Source organism: Furipterus horrens, unplaced genomic scaffold (assembly GCF_987537825.1).
Source record: "Furipterus horrens unplaced genomic scaffold, mFurHor1.1.pri manual_scaffold_3, whole genome shotgun sequence".
NCBI classification, from domain to species: domain Eukaryota; kingdom Metazoa; phylum Chordata; class Mammalia; order Chiroptera; family Furipteridae; genus Furipterus; species Furipterus horrens.
Window position 1 is genome coordinate 179,166,611 of NW_028327173.1, and position 25,052 is coordinate 179,191,662.

The 25,052-nt window shown below is 40.0% G+C and overlaps 1 protein-coding gene across 2 annotated transcripts in view; it reads right to left on the minus strand.

Moving 5' to 3' along the window:
- Nucleotides 1-1,404: 1,404 nt before the first annotated feature.
- The window catches only part of RTN1 (reticulon 1), a 174,186-nt gene continuing 150,538 nt past the window's right edge, over nucleotides 1,405-25,052 (minus strand). Inside the window, exons 1-7 of one of the 2 annotated variants that reach the window (XM_090270946.1) lie at nucleotides 24,488-24,669; nucleotides 8,403-8,610; nucleotides 5,479-5,617; nucleotides 3,946-4,015; nucleotides 3,399-3,445; nucleotides 3,256-3,314; nucleotides 1,405-2,195 (exon numbers count right to left, since the gene is read on the minus strand). In XM_090270946.1, the coding sequence (XP_090127072.1) occupies nucleotides 2,153-2,195; nucleotides 3,256-3,314; nucleotides 3,399-3,445; nucleotides 3,946-4,015; nucleotides 5,479-5,617; nucleotides 8,403-8,610; nucleotides 24,488-24,548 (627 nt within the window). In that variant the 5' untranslated portion in view covers nucleotides 24,549-24,669 and the 3' untranslated portion in view covers nucleotides 1,405-2,152. Of the gene's footprint in view, nucleotides 2,196-3,255; nucleotides 3,315-3,398; nucleotides 3,446-3,945; nucleotides 4,016-5,478; nucleotides 5,618-8,402; nucleotides 8,611-24,487; nucleotides 24,670-25,052 lie in introns of those variants that run through there. The other variant, XM_090270945.1, reaches the window with a different exon arrangement.

A 25,052-nucleotide genomic window follows, 5' to 3' on the forward strand; every position in this document is an offset into this window, starting at 1 on the left:
TTCTGTATTTGGTAACCATAAAAAATAATAGGCACCAAACTAAGCTTATCATCTTCCTTCCCCAACCCAGCTCTTCTGGGCTTTCTCTTCTCGAAATGGTATTGCATTCTCCTGATCGGTTAGTATCAGACAGAGCTGGGGCTAAGGTGAGGCAAGCAAGCTGCCTAGGGTGCAAAATTTAAGGAGGCACTAAATCTCAGTGTCGGCCTTGGTCTTGAAAGCCCATGTCTAATCCATCACCAGCTCCAGTCCCATCTCCCTCCATGGAATCTCTCTTAGCCGATCCTCTGTGCACAGTGGGTGTATGGCAGGTCAGGCTGATACAAGGAGCAAGGAAATAGCTCCTTTCTAGTCTCACTGTAGCTACTTTAGTAGAGGCCCAGTCATTTGACACCTGTTTGCTGTTATTTATGTTATAATTGTATTTATATAACTCTGAGATCTAGAGAATAAAGACCAAACATCTTGGCATTTCTTTTTAGTGTGATGTGGATCTAGCCTTTCTGCCTCACTGACACAACCATTCCCACCCCAACTCAATTTAGCTTATTACTCATTGCAAAGGCCATGCCCTTCCATGTCTTAGCGCCTTAGTTCATGTTCTTTCTTCATACCAGAATGAACCTTCTCTATCTGGAAAAGCCAGATCATGGCCCATTTCCTAAGTTCACCTACTCTGTTGATCCTATTGCATGCTGCGTTTTATTTAGTTAGTGTGTCCACATAGCTACTTCCCATCTCCCCCATATGGCTGTTGGCACAATGTCCAGTTGCCTTTGTGGCCTCCAAAAGTGCGTATTAAACCATGCACAAAACGGGGTATAGGCAGCTTTCCTTACTTTCTGTTCTTCCCACTGTACTACTGTCATCCACCTCTTCCTCGTCATCCTTGACTTTTGACTCTCACAGTGAAACAAAATATGCAACTGGACTTTTGACAAAAACTGAGCATTTGTTAGAAGACTTATTTCAGTGATGGCAGGAACTATAGTCTCTCTTATTCACAGCTTTATTCTCATTGTTTGGCATACAGTGGGTGCTCAATAAGTATCAAAAGAGTTCCTAGCAATTATAATTGTTTCATGCCAGTGTTGTGTGACATATTATTATAAGAAGTTTGTAGAAGGATTTATATCACTTTCAAGTTTTTTTTAAAATCTATTTAAAATATCTGCGTCAACACCATAGTCTAGTATGAAGAGTATTTGCCAGTTTTACTGCTCTTCAGTGGATTTTTATTAATAGCCCAAAACAGCCATATACCAAGTTGGGGTTGGACCATATGGTGCTGGGAGACAAAAGTAAAGTGAGCACTTGGTCTCAGCCTTCCCAGCATGTCCTCAGGAGATTTCATCTCTTACAACTTTTGCATTTTCTGGTAAGACAACAGAAGAGAGGGAGACGTTTTTACATTTAGTAACATTTATTTATGCATTCAGTATCAAGTACATAAGTGCAAATATCCAGAGTCCATAATTAAGTTCATTAGGAACTACAGAGAAATACAAATTGTAATAAAGTTAACATGCTGGTACTTTTTAGTGACCATACATGTAAATCAGCCCATCAGTCCCACACAACAAAAGTACAGTTTGTTTTCAATTTATTCATTTATTTAATTATTTTAAGTTATACAAAACTGATTACCATAAGTATACAGGCGACTCTTTATTTCTACACTATGTGTATTGGAAAAACACTAAAACATCAGTCTACAATTCTACATATTGTTATTAAAGATTAATCCAACCAGCAACCCAAGAACATAAAAGCGATTTCCACTACTGGCGTCAATGCGCTCTGCAGGAAAGGCCTGGCCACAGGGAACATTAGAAGCGACAAAGCGTTGCAGAGAGGAGAAGGAGACCACAGAAGGAGAGATAACTTGGGTTCTCACCATCATGCACTTTTTTTTAGCAACAGCAAGTTAAAAACCACATCTAAGAAAGTTTTCTCTATACTTTAGTGCTTGACACAAGTGACTCAATACCCTACGAGGACAGGAACAGCCTAAAAACAGCTGTTATTAAAGTTTGTCCCTAAGATTATGGTACTGGGGGAGGGAGGGGATAATCGATTTGCCATGACATGTAAGAACAGAACTGTTACCACTCCAGACATTCCTGTTCACGTCCAGTCCCGGTAGATCAGCTTACTCAGCGTGCCTTTTAGCGCCTGGGATTTTAGCCTGAATCCTAAAAAGACAGTATCAAAAGGTAATAAATCACAAGTATTATTAATGAAATTATTTATGGTATTACTATGTGTTTTTGCTAATTATATTAAGTGATCAAATTGCTTAATATTTCAAAAAATATAATTTTATGCATGAGTGTCCATAAACACATTTCTTCTTTTATTTTTGAATTGATTTGTTTAAATTTTATTTTTCAATTACAGCCGACATCAATATTGTATTAGTTTCGGGTGTACAGCATAGTGGTTAGACAATCATATACTTTACAAAGTATTCTCCCCACCCCAGGATTTCCAATCTCTACCCAGCACTGTATGTAGTTATTACAATATTACTGACTATATTCCCTGTGCTGTGCTTTACATCCCTGTGACTGTTCTGTAGCTACCAATCTGCACTTCTTAGTCTCTTCATCCTTTTCACCCAGCCTCCCAACCCCTCCCCCCTGTGACCACCATCAGTCTGTCCTATGTATCTATGATTATCAATTGCCAGAGGGGAGGGGTTTTGGGGGACTGCGTGAAAAAGCAGAAGGGACTAAGACATACCGACTGGTAGTAACAGAACAGTCACAGGGATGTTAAGTACAGCCTAGGGAACACAGTCATTAATATCATAACAACTATGTACAATACCAGGTAAGTAGCTGAAACAGTATCAGCAGGATCACTTTGTAAAGTATATGATTGTCTAACCACTTGCAGTACACCTGAAACTAATACAAAATAGTACAGAATGTAAACTGTAATTGAAAAATAAAACTAAAAAAAAATGTGACTTGGTTGCATAAAACAAAATAAAAAACAAAACAAAAAAAACCTCACTTATGATGATGCCTGAAACAAACCGGGGAAAGTTTTGTTTAATTGAGAATCTTAAAATTTATATTTATTTTCTGAAATAATATCACTGGGGAGAGCATGTGTATGACTCAAGTAAGTGAATCAATGATCATAAATCAACCTATCATTTTGTTATCCTTTTATTACCCCTACCTCATCCACTTACATGCCTGCTTAAAAGTCTCTCCTTTTTATAAATTGCAGTATACAACTTACTTTGCCACGACAGCATTTATGTGAGTCCTCACAAGTCCCAGATATTGGTCAATCTGTGCCTGGAACAAGGAAGAAATCATGAACACATCCGAAGTTCATGAGAAAAAATGTAACGTGAATGTTTGACATCACATAGAACTTACCTGGTGCTTCACATACACTACAGGTAGAGTAAACATTGAAACCACAGCTGGGATAAAAAACAAATGAGTATTAAGATTCTGAGAGTTACCAGTATCAATAAGCTTATAGGTATATGTTTATACAGTCATGTGATATTATTATAGCATTTATAATAGCCAGCATTCTAGATAAATGGTGACAGGGCAGTTCCAAGGGAAAACAAGGGGTGCTGAGCCCTTTACAGACATTAAGTCATTATCCCTCGAATGAAGGTACACTGTGCCCTCCCAAGGTGAAAATGGATTTCTGTCATAATGGCCATTGTAAATACATATATATTAGAATTAAAAAAAAAAAAAAAAAAGCCCTAACAGTTGTGGTTAAAGAAAAAACTCCAGCCTAAGGAATCCATTATGAATGTGTACTCTATATTATACTCCGCATGCAGGGAGATGTGGCATTTGTTCCCAGGACTATCAACACAAGCTAAGCACTCACAGCCTGGGAAGGCTATGCTCAGGGAGTGTGCGAGGGAGGACGTAACACTCTCGGCCGTCCTGTCCTTACCCATGAGAAGCAGGGTCAGGCCATTGAAGAGAGCGCCAACGTAAGTCAGGAGCCACATCAGCACTGCAAACTGAAAAATGAAATGACTGTCACAACTTCTCAAACCGTGACAGATAAGAATCTCATTTCATTGACTTCTTTTTAGATTAGAATTTGGGGCAAAATACATCATGATTTCAACAGGAAATATAAGAGTATTTAAACATTGTTGCAGAAATACTAAAAGAGGATCCTGTCTTTCCTTTTCTCAGAACCCTTTGAATCTCTTTGTTATAAGATCCAAGGCTTCAATGAAATAATAATCTAGGGCAGGGGTCAGCAACTACTGCCAATCTACCGCCCTTAGCCTGCTTTTGTGTGGATCCATGAGTGAAAAATGGATTTTATATATTTAAATGGTCTAATAAAATCAAAAGAGAATAACATTTTGTGATATGTGAAAATAATATGAAATTCAATTTCATGCATTCACAAAATTTTAATGGCACACAGCACAGCCATTCCTTTACATATTGTCTTTGGCTGCTTTCCTGCTACAATGGCAACAGAGATTGTGTGGCCCAGAAAGCTTAAACTATTTACTATATGGCTCTTTACAAGGAAGGGGTGCTGACCCCAGCTCTAGCCCAAAGTATTTACATTAGAACTACAAACAGAAATGTCACCTTAGGAGCCCTGCGGTAAGTAATCATCTTCCCCCTGGTATCTCTCGACAGTCATTACTTGGTAAGAGTCCAGGGAAGCATCTCAAGGGTCAAGGCCACATCACTCCCTTTTCTACCTGCCCTTCATCAAACAGTTACTGGGCAGTCCGTGGTACAAGATTCCTGCCCAGTGCATACAAAGTGCTCTGGGAGCACAGGGAAGTCACAACAGTCTGGCCAGGTCCTGCCCAATCATGACTGACAGTGATTTTACATATAAGCCACAGGGTGGTCAGGTGGTCAAACAGTTCATCCAAAGAAATGAGGTGAGCTCGATGACTGCACCAGGAATAACGCTCAGGTGCTAAGGGCCTCTGCCTCGGGGGCTCAGCCTCACAGCCCATACTGTGTAAGACCACTTGGCCACCTTACTATTAGGAGACTCTAGAGTTTCTTTCACTGGGAAAGCCCATGTGTTTCACATTCCTCTAGATTTTCCTCTAGAATCACATTCACTATATTTTTGTTTTTTAGTTAATCTTAAGAAACCAGCAGAGGAATTGAAAATGGCAAGGAGAAGTTGACTGGTATGTTATTAAAAGGACAGAACTAGAAGCTGTGTAACTTGGGTTGGATCCCGGCTCTGCCAGTGACTCACTGGGCAAACTCGGGCAAATGACAGCCTTTCTGATCCACAGTTCCAACAACCGTAAAGTGAGGAGCTTAGACTGGATGAGCTCCATGGTACTGTACACCTGGAAGTTTTGTGACTAGAATGTAATTACCACTTGTATTTTATTCTCCATTATGTGGGTTTTGTTTTATGATATTATACCTTTAGAAAAAAACAAAACTCAAGACTGTCAGAGAACAGCATAAGCAATCGTACTTTTAAGGAATCCACCAGGTCCTGGACAAGGAAGAGTCTCCTCAGTTCTTTAAGCGTGTTGTTCACGTAGAACTGCAGGCAGTCCGTGTACTTCTGAATCTGCTCCTGAGAAAGGGTGATCTCGAGCTCCAAGTAGGCCCTGTCAACAAACCGTCCCCACAGAGCGCTCCATCAGAGGGAGCCACAAACAGCTACGTTGTCCTTCCTTCACTTTGAGCGTGAGCCCCGCTCACCCTGGGGGTGAGAGCCAGCCCGTGGGCTGCAGGCCACCAACCCCAGTGCACTGCAGAACGTGAGAATCCTGGTGCCTGGTGGGTGCTGCGACTGCTTCTGTTTCCCAAAGACAGCATGGTAGTGTGAGCTGGTGATTCAGAGCAACTGTTCAAATGAGCTTATTTGCTGAATTTTCTAGATATCCCTGGCCCTCCAGGTAATTGTGAAAGTCCTCATTTCTTCTTGGTTTAGTAGGCATGAATTATGTTTCTAAATAGCTGAAATATCTGAAAATCCTAGCTGCCAATTATTACTTGTCATCTAAAACTCTTAAGATTTCATATTTAAATTCTGGAAAGTTCTCCCAAGATTTTATCTAGAGAGCTCTGAAAACTCAAGTGAGCTGGGACATATTAAAGTGCTCACTGGTTCTATTAAGAGAGGTATCTGTATTTCTTAATTTTGTTCATTAGATTCCACATATAAATGAAAGTATACACAAACAAAAATAGAAACAGACACATAAATACAGAAAACAGACTGACAGCAAAAAAACCAAAAAACTCATAGACACAGACAGCATTATGGTGATTAAAGAGGGAAAAGGGGGTAAGAGGAAGTAGAAGAGAATAAAGGGAAGATAAATGGTGACGGAAGGAGACTTGACTTCAGTTGGTGAACACACAATACAATATACAGATGATGTGTTGTAGAATTGTACACCTGAAACCTATATAATTTTGTTAACCAATCTCTCCCCAATAAAATCAATTAAAAATCATATAAAGATAAATTTTAAAAAAAGAAAGAAAAAGAAAGGTATTTTTTGTTACTGTATTTTTCATTTGTTCAAATTGATAAATTTAACTCTTGGGTACATAAACCAGGCTCCTCAGATATACGGAAATAGTCCCTCCTCCTGTTTGGCAATGTTCCTCACAGAGGTCCCTCCTCCTCCTCTCCCCTCTCCCTCTGCTCTGAGACAGTGCCATGTTGTCTGCCTAGAGGATATCCCTAGAGTTCTTATAGTACTTACCTAACTTTGGGAATTGGGATGGAAAGAGGATGGCTTGAGTTTTGGGGAGTTTACATTGAAATATTATGGGTTTTCTCCCATTTAGAAAAAAATAGAAAAATATTGATTTGTCTAGAGAGTATGTTTTGATTCAAAACGTACTCTGAGTCAGATATATATACATATATATATATATATATATATATGTATATATACTGATAAAAACAATTCAGCCAAAGGAAAGTTCTATGTTTTAAAGTGGTCTAAAGGAAGAAAAAGTAGTTGAGCAAACTGTAGTTAGACTCTTGGTCCTATACTGGGTATTGGAAGAAATAAACCAAATGGAAGGTAAGTTCTGCCTGTAACTTGACTGTCTTGGGGGCCAACGAATGGGAGAAGCCGACAGCAGAGGCCAGAGCAGGGCAGGACTCTAAATGTGGTCTCTGGTCACACGGCATTCCGCTACACTCTTCCCACCTTTGGGGTGGGAACTTGTGTAGCTAAGTTATAGCCCCAAAGACCCCTTAACTTTGCATTAGAAGGAGACCAAAATATATCTCAAGGGCAAGAGTGCTCAGACTCTAACTGGGTTTGACCCCGAAGCCAGGAACCAGATGCTGGGAAGGGATGTCAGATACATAGCCTTTCCCCTTTTGTCAGCAGGCCCCCAACACAGTCACCTTTGCCCCTTTTGAGAGCCTGGTACACTGAGGCCTTGATTCGACTGACTGGTGAGGGTGGGCCAGGGGGCACTGAGGCCTCCAAGTGAATTCTGGGGGCTGGCTGAGAAACCACTCTCATCTAGGAGGCAGAACTGTCCCTTGGCTACAGGAAGTGAGGACCCCTGCAGTGGGGCCAGCACTCTGGGACCAGCCCCAGGTGGGGGGTGACTCTGGCAGTCGGTGCTGAAAGTGCCTAAACTCACAATCTGGAATCAGGAGATAAATTGGGGTGCAGGTGGGTGGCATGCAGCTGGCAGTGCTAATTCCTCCCTCTGCTACATTTCCTATATTCTCTAAATATATTGCCTTAAAAAATGTGCTCCTCTTCAATATTCATTCCAGTCAGATTTCCCCAGTATACAAATGCAGACGAGGAAACATTGTAAGACTGTTCATGAACCTTGCACCACTCAGAAAATTGGCCGTTTGGTATTAAACTTCCAGAGAGAGCATAGAAATAAAAATTCAAACACCCTGGTCCTTGCTCTGTGCCATTTACTGGCCAAGTGGCCTTGGATGAGCCACTTTGCTTCTTAGACCCTCAGTTTTTCTACCTGTAAATAAGGATCATCATGTTCTGCCTTCTTCACAGGATTGGGAGGATTAACTGTTGAAACACTTTTTAAATTACAAAACATTGTCTACGTATCATGAGCTGTGATTACTGTTAGCAATAATTAAATATTAATATCACATGTAAACTTTTATTAAATGTAAATATTATGTATTTACTTGGTAGTAATTTAAATATAAAAATCAATAGAGCAATAAATGTTAGAATAGAGATAATTGAATTTGTTTTAGGAATTCACTAGAAATACCAGATATCAAAAGCCAGGGTGTTAAAGGAGACTCTTCAAGGCCTGTTAGGTCTCAGAGAAACATGACCCAAAGTGTAGGGGAGGGAAACAGAGGCAGAGGGAAAGCGCCCCCGTGCGAGGCTGGGCAGCGGCGAGACTGGCTGGGGCACTCACTTGAAAGGGTGGCCCTCGTCGGTTTTCTGCACAGCTTGCAAAACAGACTTGTAGATGCGGAAACTGATGGTGGCTGAGAGCGCGGCGAGGGCCAGGTAGGCTACGACGCTCACGACGCTGAACTGGGTCAGGGAGAAGAGCAGCAGCAGGCAGCTCCCAAACACTATCCCCGTCTGCTTGATGTCCCGCCAGTACAGCAGGTCAATAGCTGTGGGAAGGAGACACAGAGCACAGGCCGCTTAGCACCGGCAGGGCCTCTGGGGCCGAGGCTCACAGCAGCCTTCGGGGCGCTTCCTGTCATTTCATTTGGCTTTGGAAGTATCTTTTCCATCCCAGACGATAGTTCATAAATTCACAGATAAGAAAAAGCTGTTGAATCTCCAGCAACCATATCTCTACTAACGTATTTCCTTGGGCTATGCATGACCTTGAAACAAAACTGAAAAAACAGAAGACTCTGTGAAGAACCAGTTCTGTTCTTTTGGGTGGCATTGATTGTGTGTATCTTGATGCCCTGCTGACAATTTCATGTCTCCCTGGTGGCCTGTGGATGTGTACCTCAGTCATACAAATGTTTCTGCTGCTGCAAAGGAGCAGCCGCAGTGCACAGACAGGTTCCGGGAGGCAGCACCTTCGGGAGCGCAGCGGCGGCTGGCAGGTCCCAGCCGAGGCCAGAAGCACCTGAGCAAATACCTGGCCAGCCTCCAGACCCGAAGGGTTAGTGGCTGTCTCCACAAGCCCAGGAGCGGACATTTGGATCAAACCATTTTGTATATCATTTGTTCACTTAAATTTTGTGACTTAAGAATCTGGAATACAAACTTTAAAATCTACATCACATCTATCATTCAGTTATTTCCCTCTTTCAACTTGGAAAAAAAATAAATTTGAAAGAATAAAGCCATGGTGCTTCAAATGTGGTACAAAATGGAAGTATTTTGAATATTGCAGTCACCAGATTATTAAAAATGCACAGAAGCCTTGCTAAAGAATGCATGGAAATTTTTCTCCAATTAGGCAAGTAATAAATTTTTTGATTGAGATATAATTAACATATAACATTGTATAAGTTTAATGTGTACAACGTGTTGATTCGATGTATTTGTACACTGTAATGTGATTACCACCACAGTGTTGGCTAACACCTCTACTACGTCACATAATTATAGTTTTTCTTGTGGTGAAAACATTTAAGATCTAGTCTCTTAGCACCTTTGAAGCATATAGGACACTATTGTTGACTACAATTACTATCCCTGCATTACCTCTCCTGATCTGATCTTCTCACTGCAAGTTTGTGTCCTTTGACTAACCTCTCCCCACTTCCCTCGCCCCCAACCCTTGGTAACCACCACGTCACTCTCTGTTTCTATGTGAGTTTGGATTTTTCAGATTTGATATACAAGTGAGATGATACAGTATTTGTCTTTCTCTATCTTACTTATTTCACTTAGCATAATGCCCTCAAATTCCATCCATGTTGTTGCCATAACTGTTTTTTTTTTTAAATAGAACATTAATCAATTTTCAAAAAGAGAAAACAAGACACAAAATTTCCATCTCACAACCAAATGAAAGTGGTAGTTGCTCACACTGCCAGCTTTATGTGCAGGTACCTAGAGGCATCTGGTTTACAGAATTAGCTCAAAGCTAAATGAAATGCTCAAAGGAAAATGAAGGTGATCAGGTACAGGAGAGCAGGAAGCAGCTCCCATCGTACACAAGTGTGTAACTAGCTGACAAGGAAGGTCCTCTAACCCAGTGAAAGTCTGACGCTGTAGAGGGGACATAAGGAATGTTGCGGAGCAAAGAATTAACCCTAGACAGCAGACTTACCTCAGGCTGGTGAGTAAATCAGGTTTAAAGGTAGGAAGGCTCTGTTATAACAGACTGTGGATACCCCAGCAATCTGAAGCCAGAGAGAGAACTGACATTTGAGCTCATCTGTCATCCATCCGCTCCTGCTCCCCACCCACCTCCACGACCTGGTCCACCAATGACATCAACTTAGCACGGTTACTATAGTCAACCGTTCCCTCGGGCAAAAACTTGCTCCGTTTTTTTCTATAACACTTTCACAATGTAAGAAGTAGAGGAGAGAATCATAAATACATTCTGGAGTGAAACAAAGATTTATTTTTCTCTTTTGAGTGGGGTCAGTTCTACAAACAGGTTTTCAGGAGCAAAGGAAAAGCACTGCTTGCTGCTCTGAGTCAAAGTGGACCCAAGCACTTCAAACCTGTGTTGTTTAAGGGTCAGCTGTTATTTTCAATCCACATTTAGGCATCAGTGGAGGCAGAGGGCCCACTGTAGTTAATACTCAGATTCTCAATTGCTCCAGGGTTGGCATCCATAATCCCTGCATTATTCAAGAGTGAACTGTACATTAGAACTTGATTTGTCTAAAGGGAGTACTCCTAAGGCTAGGTACGCTGAACCGACCTCTGAAATGTCACGGGGCATGGGAGACCTTGCAAGAAGTTTTCAGGCAAAGAGGAGATAGAATGTGCTATTTTCAAGTGAGTCTCCACTTAACAAATTGCTTAGCACCCATTATAAATAGTAGGTGGAGGTGAGCAAAGGGTGGATAAATGGGGACGGAAAGAGACTTTGTGCGATGGGCGCACAATGCAGCGCGCAGATGATGTTTTGTTGAGTTGGACACTTGAAACCTGTATGGTTTTGTAAACCAAAGTCACCCCAATAAATTCAATAAAAAGTGCTATCCTTTAGAAAAGTTTTCTGAATCTCTGGCTCCTGTTTAAACAGCTCTAGAACAGCAGCACCAGGTCCAGGCTTTACTTGAAAAAAAACTGAGCCGAGAGCGTTAACTGTTAACTCAGTAGCATGCATTTTGGTATAGAATCATGAAACAACAGGTCGTTCAATCAACTTGCTAAGATTGCTGGAGGTTTCTAATTGGGAGGTTAACAAAGGATTTATCTTAGAACATCAATGGGGTGTTGATTCGGGGCACCTGATGACATAATTATCTATTTACATAGATCCTGAAATGTTCAAAACACATTCAGATAGTACCTCATTTAAACCTTACAATAAACGCCATTAAGACAGGTATACAGTAGTCTCCCCTTATCCACAGTTTTGCTTTATGTGGTCTACTCTGGTCCAAAAAAGTTAAAGGAAAAATTTCATAAATAAAAACTCATAAAGTTTAAAATGCATGCTGTTCTGAGTAGCATGATGAAATCTTGCTCTCTTGTGCTTCGTCCTTCCCAGGATGTGAATCATCCCTTTGTCCAGCTCATCCACGCTGCACACGCTCCCCACCTGTTAGCCACTTAGTAGTATCTGCATTATCAGACAGACTGTGGTGGTGTTAAAGTGCTTGTGTTCAGTAACCCTTATTTTACTTCATCATAGCCCCCAAGGCATTCACATAACTTTATAACAGTATATTATTATAATTGAGATATTTTATTATGTTACTGTTAATATCTTATTGTGCCTAATTTATAAATGTATGAATGTATAGGAAAAAACACACTACACATAGAGTTCAGTACTATTCAAGGTTTCAGGCATCCACGGGGGTCTTGGAACGTATCCCCCACAGATAAAGGGGGGCTACTATATAATAAATGAGGAAGTTACAAGTTAAAAAACTTGTCTACCAACTAGTTAACTCGAGAAGCCAGGTCAAAACTTGTTTGAGGTGTTTTCCAAAACAAAACACTTGCCTCTCTCACATTGTATGGCTGTATGTTAAATGTCTCCAAAAGTATGCAAAAATTATTCTGGGCAACCTGCTTATGTTTAAGTCTGCTCCCAGAACTAGATATTTAAAATTTTTCTTTAAGTGAAAATGACTTATTATCAGCAGTAAATAATCATTGATCATTTGTTTAGTAAGCACAGGAATGAAGAGATCATAAAATTTTGTTCCTGCTTTAAGAATCTAGCTAGGAAGATTGGATATTTATTTTTAAAAATGCTGTATCCGTGCCAGTATATCTTGTGTTGTCAGAGGTGGTAAAAGTTGATTTCAAGGAAGAGATAGTGCTCAGATTGATGTCAGTGGACGTGGGATGGTTTGTGAATGTGGCGAACAACTTCTTAAGGAGATGGGGTGGGTAAGGGAAAATATTATGAGGGATTAGTCGACAAGAATGCTGGTTAATCAGCTGTAGGAGAAAGGAGGAAGAGGGAATTAAGGGTGAAAGCAACCTTTCAGAGCTGGGTGACTGAGTGATTAATATCACCGACAAAAATAGAAACTTTGAGGGTGAACTGGTTTGGGGAAAAGCAGACACTTGGTTTAAACTTACAGTTTTGCCGTGATGACATCAGAAGAGGGCATTCTGATATAGCCTGGGGTAGAGACTGATTGGGGATGAGATGAGGCTGACAATCACACACAATACCTCTTAATCTTCTTAAAGCCTGGAGATTAAATGGTTTGTTCCCTAGGGCTTGTTACAGTAGCCGGGAGTTAAATGCCAGTAATATCATATTCCAGTGATATTCAGATAAATATGTATGGTAGGCCATTGGAAACGCAGGACTGAAATTTAGTAAAAAGAGCTGACTCTTTACATTTGGCTGGAAATGATCATCGAAGTCATGAGAGTGGAGAAAGCCTCCAAGAGAGCAGAGACTAAGGGATGAAATTGTGGTTGAGTAGGTGGTAGGAAGTTGAAGTAATAAAGATGGTAAACAGAATGGTAGTTTGAGGAGTGATAGCAACAAGTTAACCTCAAGGTTGAGCAAAAGCTGGAAGTGTTAGTGGAAAGGGAGGGCTGTGGCCACAGACATGTGTTGAGGCGGAAAGAGAGTAACAGAAAGTGGCTGGGAGTAGATTTACTCAAATCTTCCCTGGAAAATGAGTCCTGAGGTCTTCCTGAGCCCGAGGCGGATGGGGTAGGACTTGAAGAGACTAGGAAAAGTTGAGACCTGCGGTGTTCAATACAGCAGTGATGAGCCACAGGTGCATTCAGCCCTTGACCTGTGGCTAGTCCCCTTTGAGATGTGCTGCAAGTGGGAACTGCATGTCAGATTTCAGACTTAGTCCAGAAAAAGGACAGAAAGTATCTCATTAATGCTTTCTATATTGATTTTTTGTTGTTGTTGAAAGGATAATCCTAAGGATATGTTGGAGTAAATAAAATATATTATCAAGTTAATTTTACCTATTTCCTTTTTTAATGTCATTACTAGAAGATTTTAAATTACTTATGTGTCCTGTTATTTGGACAGCACTAATGTAGAATACAGCAACAATTCAAAAAGAAGTGGATAAAAGGACTGCCAGAAAGTAAAGAGGGTTTTGTTCGAGGCAAGCTCTAGTGGATCCAGTCAATAGGCCTTGAGGTTGGGTGTCGGGGCAGTAGATGGTCAGGCTCACCCAGGGCTGTGAACTGGCACAAGGAGCATGGTCAGAGGAGTCAAAGATCAGAGGACAGATTCAGATGAACACCCTGGGCTCAGGCTGGGAATTACAGGCAGTGAAGACCACTGAGCGGATGCGCTATGAGAGTGGCAATTGGCTGTCTGTGGTCAGAGTGCCGGGAAATGGCCGGAAGCTCTGATGATTCACTGGGAAGGGTAGGAAGTGTTGAAGTGTGATCAGAGAAGAGAACTTCTGTGTTCCCAAACTGCTGTGTAAATGCCAACTTTTCACATTTTAATTTTGCTTAGAGTGATGTAAGCTTGTGTAGGAAGCTTTATAGTACCCAATCCAGAAAAATGAATATTTGAATAATACATAAATAATTCTGTAACTGCAATAAATTATCCCAAGTAATCCTTGGATATGACAAAGTATAGACAACTTTTCCCTTCTTTCAATATGCTCCTAATGTAGACAGGTCAGATGAGAGGTTACACACCTGAGGACACATTCACTAAGCATGCTCACCAGCAGAGGTATATTACTGTATTGTTTTGCCCATTATAAAAATTACAAGTTACTTTGCCAAAAAACATTTGGCTTTGAAATGAGAGAGCAGTGTGTCCTATCAATCTGATAAATGGCCTGAGCTTGGTGATCTCATCTTAGTCCCCAAATCACAAGTAGGGGCACACACTGCAGCTCACCTGGGGCTGACTTACTACTAATTTAAGTCAAGGGTGAACTGGCAGGTTTGGCAGATTTGAAATACTGAAATCAGTGCTACCTACATTTACATAATCCGAACAAGTACACAAAAGAAAAACAGCAGTGATCCAAAGTTCTAATTAATAGCAAAATGGAAATAAAATTTTCTAGAAATAAGCCCTTTGATGCAGTCCACAATTTTTTGGTATGTAAAACTATTTTTTTGTAAGATTATATGTAAATTTTATGTTCTTATTTTTGCTTCTCTATATTCTATACATTTCTTTCTTTTTTAAGTATATCTTATTGATTATGCTATTACAGTTGTCCCATTTTTTTCCCCTTTTCCCCCTTTTCCCCCTCTGCCCAATAACCCCCTTCCCTCCAGCAACACCCCTACAGGGGCCCTGTAAACAGACTCTCCTGAGAGACATGCAGTTTCTTCACTGCCCCAACCCCCACTGATTTTCACAGCCAGAAGCTATGAGGCTTTATCTTCCTGGCACTGGAACCCTGGGCTGTGCAGTCTGGCCTGGGGCTGTGATAGCTCCCCAGGTGTCCGTCCAAGCTTTTATCCACCAAATGTGAATGTGGGACCACCCATTCTCCCTGCCACCACCTCTGCCTTGCCACTGTCACCTTGCCATTGCCACACCACATCCTCTCCATCCCGGCTCCCTGTCTCACCCATTCTATGATCTGGATGAATATTTCTTCTTTAAAACCTTGGTTGTTAGACATTTATACAGTTTGGTTTTCTGGTAGTTCTGGTTGTTTTTGTTTTGAGATTAGTTGTGTTCCTTCCTATGGTTGTGCAAGGAGGTGAAGCATGTTTACCTATACTTCCATCTTGGGCTGAAGTCGAATGTATATTAAATATATTCAAAATATGATCCAATAGTGTCTGCAGTACTCAGGAAGTTTATTAAAAATGTATGAAGTGAAAAGACTGTGGTGCAGATATTTATATTTTATTTATAAGGCAAAAATATATTTCAGGTAGAACTGCATCACTTGCTGTGAAAAGTTAATGCCATGTTTTAAAAGGCCCAGTGAAAAAAACCTATTCGTAGATAGTATCAGCATTCCAACAAAAGGATCATTGAAAAATGACATGCTGTAGACTTTTACTTTTTAGTAAGCTTTCAATAATTGACAATAATAATTGACTACCTTCTAAAAAGGAGCAGAAGGCTAGAAAACCTTAGTTCTTTTTATAACCCAGTGTCCAAAGCAGTATTTCTGATTTTCATGAGGCAAGCAAAATATCATCCCAAAAGGTTAACGAGAAGAAGCAGTAACTTTCCCCACTTCAACTCTCCCTCACTGTGCCATCAAACTGGAGAAACACAACAGAAATAAATATACAAAAATACTTTAAACATACACAGAGACCTTCCAAGATAATATCTTCTCTAGTCAACAAATTCATGAGCTTCCTTCGTCTTGAAGAGTCTCTTACATAAATTAAAACTTTAAATGGTAATTCAGGCACCCCTGAGCCCAGAGAGGCAACTGCTGTAAGGAACTTTTGCTAATAAAACACCTGTAGTGGTTCTATCTCCCAGGCCCTTCCTTTACATCTCCTAATGCAGTCAATATACTGTCAAGAGAAAAATGCCAACACTATTTCTAAATGTTTTAATAATTCTGTAGATGTTTTGAAAGGGGAGAGACATTAAGCCTGGTGCTCTGTGTAGACCATAAAAGGGCACAGCATTTAACCCACACAGATGATCATCTAGTCTACATGAGCTTTGGTGGAACAACGAAAAATGAAGGATTTGATTATCAAAGACACAGCCAGCAACCATCTCTAGTACTTTTCCTCCATTGAAGATAAAAGCAAACATATTCCTTTAATGCCTGCCCTTCAGATTGGACTGAATGCAAAAACTGCTTTTACGTTTCTGTGAATTTTATGGTTTCTGTTTGCTGGTTTTAAGCACTAGAACCACACTGTCTGCCTGCTGCAAAGGTAACACAATGATGCTCAGGCCCGTTGTCCTGGTGATGTGAGGTGATGGGGTGGACCTGGCCAGGAAATGAAACAGCAGGGCCTAGCATTTAAGACAGCATGGCCAGCTCCTCCTGCTAAAACTCCTGTTAAAACTCCTGGAAATGGGCTCCTTTAGAGGAGTCTTGCAGGGCAACTGGCATCAAAGTACAAAATCGCCATATGGAGAGAAAAACGGGCTTTGGGCACACAGTCGTTGAGGGAGGCACCAGAAAGATTTGCAAGGTATTGAACAATGAGTATCTCATGTGCTTTTTCTTTCTTTAAGCTTTCTGGTGGTATCAAAATGCAAACCGTTCATCTGGTCGGTGGTCACCAGTCATAATTAGCTGCAAAATCTTAAATCTTGGCCATGCCCTGAAAATCCATCATTGTACTGGAAAAGAGCCATGGAGGTAGATAGTTGTTGGTTCTTTATAAAAAATGAGAATATTTAAAATTTTGACCAAGACCCTAATGGCAAAAATACTTCTTAAACTAAAACGATGTAAGATAAGGATAAGGAATGGTTTCTCTCTGTACTTCTGTTCAACAAAATATTATGTCTGTCCTGGCCCCTATTACCACTAGATTTGATCTACAGTTTGATAAAATGTATCTGAACAAAAGACAGACAATGTGACCGCATATGAAACATGCCCATTGTGAAATGAATGAAAGTGCAATAAATTCTGTAAATCCTATCCTATTATAATTGTACTTCTCATTTGTTCAAAATGAATGCCAGTTTGGGGAAAGAACTTGTAAGCAATGCTTGAATTATTTTCTTTCCTCCTTTTGCAGTAAAGAAAATAAAAAGAATTTAAGGATTTGATTGTGTGAAATAGTAAGACAATTTTGCTCAGATTTAACTTAAATATATACCACATTTTTTGCATTATAAGATGCATCTGACTGACCATAAGATGCACTTAGGTTTAGAGGAGGAAAACAAGAAAAAAAATATTCTGAACCAAATGGTGTACTAAAATATTTAATAAAATATAACAGAATAATATTTCAACCATGTAAAGTGAACATTCAACAGAGGTATTAAGAACTATCATCACTGTCATTAACAAATGAGGAGAGACTTTAAGGTTCAAGTACTCTTCTAGTTTTCTGGGAACCCCAAGAACTCATCATCACTAGTGTCAGAATTTATGGGGGCCTTTAATAACAGGCATTGAGAGAGTTAAGAGGTATCACTAGTTGTAACAGTCACTGAGACTATCAACTACCCTAGTTACAGGTTCTGGCAGACTACCCCCAGTGCCTGTTAAGGCTAGTGATACCCCTTAGTCCCCTCAGTGCCTGTATTACTACTAGAATAGTGACCCCACCATAACCCCCTTTATATACTACAAACTTCAGCATTTGTGGCTGCTCACCCAGTTACTGCTGGCCTCCTCACACAGAAATCTGGTGTGCACTAGAAACACTATGGAGGTAGACGAGACAGCTGTAGTGTCTAACGGAACCAGTAGCCAGCCAAGAACATGTTACTTCAGCTCCACCCATCTGCCTCTCGTGATTGGCAGAGCTTAAGACACAGTGATTGGTTACTGGGGGTGGTTCTACTGACAGAGACCCTAGCCAGTGTCAAAGACAGTTGGCAATTGGCACTGTGCCTCATACCCGTTATTAGCCTCAGCTGATTCGACAGGTCAGTGGTGGTAGCTGGGAGTGTCAGGCAGCTCTCTGCACTCACCCAGGTCCCAGGTGATGGGCAGAGGTGGACGGCAACTGACCAGACACCCTGAGATTCAGCAGTAAAGTGGGACATTTAAGTGTCCCCAGGGTTTTTGTGTGGGCCCACCACTTCCTCTTCTAACAGCTGTCACCACCACTGACAGGTCAGGTAATACACATCATGGTCTGTGTCACTATATTTGCTCCATAAGATGCATACACATTTACCCCCACTTTTGGGGGGAAAAAAAGTACGTCTTATGGAGCGAAAAATATGGTAGCTCAAATATATCAATATTTGGAGGAAACAGAATTCTACACTTCTAAGTTCTAAAGTCCTAACAATGTTATCTTATTCAAAATATATGCTATAGATTTGGAATACAATTATAATTATCAAGGTTTTTAATGTAGTTATTATTAATGGTCCACCTTGGCAGAAAATGGCTTTTAAAGAATTATTAATGTAAAATTATTAGCTTTCAAATTGTTAGCTTCATTATAAGGCAATCACATTTCTTGACTGTTTGTGTATATTTTTGTAAGAATTGGAAAGGCGACAAAATGTAAATATTAATACATGACCAAATAAGCACACGACTTAGATGAGATCATGTTGAGAAGGATGGGAAATGTGGTGGTGATGAACATATAATTATTTCCAAAAAGAAAGGTGATGCTCTGAAAACTATCTAATCATGTTAGCTTTTATTTGCTAGATTGAGTGGATTTTATTTATTTTTATTTTTAAATTTTATTTATTTATTTTTAGAGAGAGCGGAAGGGAGGCAGAAAGAGGGAGAGAAACATCAATGTGTGAGAGACACATCGATCCATTGCCTCTCACATGCCTCCAACCAAGGACCCGGCCCACAACCCAGGCATGTGCCCCAACAGGAATCAAATCAGCAATCCTTCAGTTCGCAGGCCAGCACTCAATCCACTGAGCCACACCAGTCAGGGCTAGATTCAGTGGATTTTAGAACTTAGTCGTATTATAAGCTAATTTAAAATATATCAATTACTTTACGGATTCTGTTCTCAAATATGTTAACTATTCTAAAGATAAAAAATAACTGAATAAAGCATATCATTTTGAATAAGAAGAAACTGGGAGTGAGGGAGGCATGGAGGCAGGACAGGGGAGAGAGAACTTTAAAAATTGATGAAGAAGAAAGAGCTTGCTGATTATGATGAAAGATTTCATCCACAATCCCTATTAATACCAAGTAATCATAATGCTGTAGTCATAGAGTATCAGGAATATTGTTTTTTTAATTAAAAAACTATTAATTCATGAAAATCTGAGAAAAATTACAGATATTAAGACATGGATTTAGATCAGAAATTTTGTTACTCTTTCTTACGCATGGTGGATCTTCTTTTTAAAAAAAGATGCTGCAGTCTAAATGTAAAACATGTAATTAAAAAATGATTCCAACCTACTGATGTTTACCTAGTCTTTTTTAAAATTTTAGGTAGGAATAGCTTATATTGTAAAGAAACATGCACTTGTAGTTCAGCAATTCTTTCTGTGTCAATTTCTTCCATTTAATTATTTCAAATACATTTTGAGATACGTACAGTCTTGTTTTATGAAAGCTGTTTTGGTTGCCTACCTGGCCCTCTAGCTTCATCTGATATGGTAGAGAGAAACTGGATAATATTCAGCAAATACTAACATTGATTAACTGTAGGCGGTAGGGCTTTGGTGATTTGTGGCTTTCATTTGAACTTCTTTGTACAAATGGAAATTTTAATAAAGTGCATATTTTCTCCCAAAACTTTGAAACATTTCCTTATAAAGATTCTCTTGAAGATGAAAATACATTGTAAAAAAGAATATTTTACTTCTTTATTTTTTAATAGAGTAATAACTACCTACATTTGGTATATTATCTGTATAATGAGAGTTTTCTTTCATTAAAAATAATCCCCAGATCCCTTGCTAAGCCAGCTTTCCCATTGGATCCCATTAGAATCAGCAGAGAGGAAGTTTGCGAATGTAATTCTTGATGTCGTATTGTAGTATCTGTATAGTACTTTAATAATATTGTGTACAAATGAAATGCTAGTTTTGATGAAAGGTGATATTGGCCTGCTTTTGTTTGTAACATTGTCTTCACTAAAATAAGATATGAGTATGTAACAAGAGCTTAGGACAGTGACTGGCACATAATGATGGTGATTTTAGGATGACAAATTAATGATGACGGTGATGATGACCTCAATGGCCCATACTGGTGAAAATCACTGCCTTGCTGATAAATTCTGCTGCTTGTAAAGAGAGAACCTGTGTGAAAATGTCTCGGAAGAGGTAACTGAGAGTTCACTCACTGTAACCCAGCATTAGTATGAGAGGTGGTGAGTGTTGCGATGGGAAGAGTTCTAGATCTGAAGCTAAGAGTCACCTCTTCACTACTCATGGTTACTTATCAAAAAACCTTGGGCAAGTCACTTAACCTCTTTGAGCCTCTTGATGTCCAAAGGGAAATTGAAAAGCTCAAATAAGGAGGTGTTTGATGAGTGAAAACTATGTAAATGTGAAGGGTTCTTAAAGCTACATAATCACCATTACCTAGATAACTCATACTTCCAGAAAAGCCATTGAGGAAAAAGCCCTCTCCCACTGAGGCAGATGGTAGAGGAGCGAGAAGTGAGGGGCTCTGGGGTCAAGTTGCTGAGGCTTGACTCCAGCCTCTGGCATTGTTAGCTGTGTGCCTTGGTAGAAGCCGTAGTTGATCACCTGTAAAATGGGACAGTAATACAACTTACACATCATGTTTATATATCATACAATTTGTGAGGATTAAACGCAATGATGCTAGTAAAGCACTCAGTAAATGTGTCTAATAAACACTACTATTGTTGTGATCTTTAAGATTACTGTATTACAGGGCTGGGCAAAAGTAGGTTGAATTACAAGCCATCACTACCTAAAAGATAAATCATAAGTGAGGATATGAAATAATAACAACAACAAGAAGACAAATATTACACTAATTAATAAATAATATAAGAATAAACTGTTTCACATGCAACTGCAAACCTACTTTTGCCAACCCTGGTATACAGGTGCTTTATTAGTTTATTGTTTTATTGTCGCTTCATTTTCACGGAGTAGGATGAGCTTTGCTTTATTAACCAATATTGGGTATTAGTAGCATTTTTTCTATCAGAAGCAGAGTCTGTATAGTTTAGTATATTGTGGACTTTAATCTCTCTCTTTAAACATTCTTGTCTGTAGCTGGAATCTTATATATTAGTAAAATAAATATAGGGTTTCTTTTGCACATGTAGTACAGTTCTTAGGATACACTGTATTGGTTTCAGTAGAGTCTTATTGTGATATACAGTGGGCTGCAATTTCTCCATGCTAGGTGTAATAATATGGAGGAAATCTGAAGCTTACTTTCTTTATTCCCTTTTCCAATGAAAACTTTCTCCTTTGAATAGTTCTGGAGGATGTTATCAACAATGTTACCAGCAATGTTACATGGACTTCTTTTAATTGTCTTCTTAGCTGCTCCTAGATCATATACATTTCATCATTTGCATACTGGACCTTGCTCTGCTGGCCTATGGATTGGGCTAAGAATTATTCAACACATCCTGGCCGTTATGGCTCAGTTAGTTGGAGCACAGGCCTATAAAACCAAGAGGTCTTGGGTTTGATTCCCTCTTAGGGCACATACCTAGGTTGCAGGTTAGGTCCCTGGTTGGGCACATGGGAGGCAATGTGCTTCTCTCAAACTGATGTTTCTCTCCCTCTCTCCCTCCCTTCCCCTCTCTCTAAAATCAATAAGCATATCCTTGGGCAAGGGTTAAAAAAAAAAGAATTATTATTTTTTAAGTATTTTATTTCTGTTTAGAGAAAGAGGAAGGGAGGGAGAAACAGAGGGAGAGAAACATCGATGTGCAAGAGAAACATCAGTCGGTTGGTTGCCTCCTGTACAGACCCCGACATGGGACCAAACCTGCAACCCAGGTATGTGCCCTGACTGGGAATCAAACTGCGACCTTCCAGTTTGTGGAACAATGCTCCAACCAACTCAGCCACACTGATAAGGGTAAAAAAAGAATTATTAAACACCCATAGCTTCAATCCTGATTATGTACTAAACGCACTTGATGAGTTTTTAAAAAATACTGATGCTTCGCCCAATTGATTCAGAACCTCTAAGGGTACAGGCATACTTTGTGTGTGTTTTAAAGCTTTCTAGGTGATACTAATGTGTGGCCAGGGTTAACAGCAACTGTTTTTGATAAGGGAACTAAAATGAAGATACATTGAAAATCCTAAACAAAAATTGTATTGTAGATTTAATTTAGATTAAAAGTCAACTGGGGAGAAAAGGGAATATTTACTTCTTACCATTTCTCTTTTATGCTTATAAACCTACCCACCAACTTATTAGTCAATTTTCAAGATAATGGCTTTGTGCCATTTGACAAAAGAAAATCAATGGTGCTGAAGACTACCAAAGGTCACTGCATGTAAAAGGCCCTCAATGATTTTGCATTAATCTTCACAAGTAGCAGTATATTGGACATGAAAATTATTGTCTTCAACAGTTAAGTAATGACATTTTGTGGCATTTTGTGATTATAAATATCCATGCATTGGTAAGCCCCCCTCCTCCATGAGATCAACTAAGCCAAAACACATAGGATTATAATGAAATAATGTCTTATAGTTTATACAAATAAAACAAAATCTGCCACCTTTTGGCATTTACTTTTGGTAAGAATAGAAGAAACCCATAATCACAGTCTAAAAACCAACTTTGTTATGTCTTTATGTCCAACTAAACTTGATATTATATGAAGCTATAGTTGGTTGTTAAATGTGTATATCAAATGAACTGGATGAATCTAAACATGTAACTAGAATGAAATGTTATCAAGGATTTTGTATAAATTCTGCGTTCTGTACAAAACATGTGCTATTCCATATCATTGTCATCATTCTCTAAAATTATACTCTTGAAATGCCATACATTTCTTTATGTCTTGGCTTTTAAATTTATTAGGTCCATTTATGTACTTTTGACAGTTGTATTTCCAATAGACCTACACAATTTGTATTTGACTATTGCATTTTATGTCATTACCACCCAAATGACAAATAAGAGGCAGAGCAAATGTCTTAATCCTAAGGTTCATGTTTACTTTTTTTCCACTAAAAAAAATTAACCAAAGAAAAATCCCACAGGGCATTAAAGTTGAAAAGGTATTTTATTCTTTCTGTGATATAAAATTATTGGGGGAAATTGCCAGGTTTTTTTTTTTTTTTTTTTTTTTTTTTTAAGACAGCTTCTGCTCCAGAGTATTCTTGGTCCCCTGAGGGATGCTGCAACCCTGCAGGTTAAGTCAAATGCGCCTTCTTCAGAACCATATTTGTTAAACAATAAAAGATACTTCATCTTACAAACACTCAAGCTGTCTACACATAATTCATTCTTGCGGATTATCTCTGTGTCCTCCTAATCTCAAACTGGGAAAGGCGAAGGAGAGCATCTTAATGTAACAAAGGAGAGATGGATGTGTGAAGTATGAGGCTGAATAAAAATGGCTGAAAAGCAAACCAAGCGAGGCTGGAGGGTGGCCACACCCAGTGCTAATATGGACTGTTTCAAAATAAAACTGTTATACCAGAAGGCGAACAGCAGTGCTTTTATTTCCCTCGACTTGTCCCACAGTATCCATTATTAATGTAGTTACAAGTTACCCAATGACAGAAAGAAAGAAAAAAAAAAAAAAAACACCCGAAATATTTCCTAGTGAACCATTCTAATATTGGCTACGCCATCATATCTTCAGGATTTGGAGAGCTAGTCTGCATTTCCGTCTCCTTTGTGTGACCACAAATAACAACCTGGAAATGGGTGTGTCCCTCTTAAAAGGATGCACTAGAGCCCACTCAATTAATGGTTCTACCAGGAGACTGCAACCTTTCTGTAAAAATAAAATACAGTGGAACGCATGGAACAATAAGAAAGCAATTTAACTCCGGGGATGAAGAGGGATTAAGTATTGACTGATCAACAGATGCCAAAATCCCTCCTGGAGGAGGCAAATGATGCGTTATTAAAACACTAGCATTACAGGAAAACAAAAGGTGACGGTGAAATGTTAAAAAAAAAATAAAAAAGGAAAAAGAAAAAACATCAAACACCACCCATTTTGATTTTTGGCACAAGTTTACTCCCCCCAACAGAAAGCTCTTGGGGATAACGCATGCATAGGTCCCACAGGTGAAATGATGCACAATGGCCGAGTCCGGGTCCCGGGGCTCCCGTGAGCCGCAGGCATGCATTACTGAAATAAAAAGAATACCCTGACTTTTCCAGTTGCTCCACACACAGTCCATCTTGGTGGAATCGGCAGTGGCCTGCATCGTGCGGGCTTTAGGGGCTCGCCGCTGCTGTCCTCGGGGGCGCGGGGCGGGCGCTCGGGCTGCAGCGCTGGGCTCACGGCGGCCGCGCGGCTGCAGACTGACTGAGGCTGCACCAGCCGGCACGCGGCGAGGGGCGGGCGCGGCGCGGGCGCCGCAGTGTCCGCGGCAGCGAATCAGCGCGGCGCGGCCCCGGGGCTGCCTGTGCTGCTCGACTCCACCGCTTAGGCTCTTTGGCCCAAGAGTTGCTGCCCTGGAGACGTTTGAACAGCTTTTGAGAGGGCGCAATCGCGGACCGGACCGGGCCTGAGAGGTTTAGGAGACATGGAGCAGGGGAAAGGGCCCAGGGTAGGAATGAGTGCAGAGGACTCGGGCTATTCCTGGGCGTTCCTGACTGACTGGGGGCATATTCTAGACATTTCTTAGAAACCCAAGAAACCTGTTGGATAAGACATAGTCGATGGCAGTACAAATGCCAGGCTTTCAGCATAGTATCACCTAATTGTC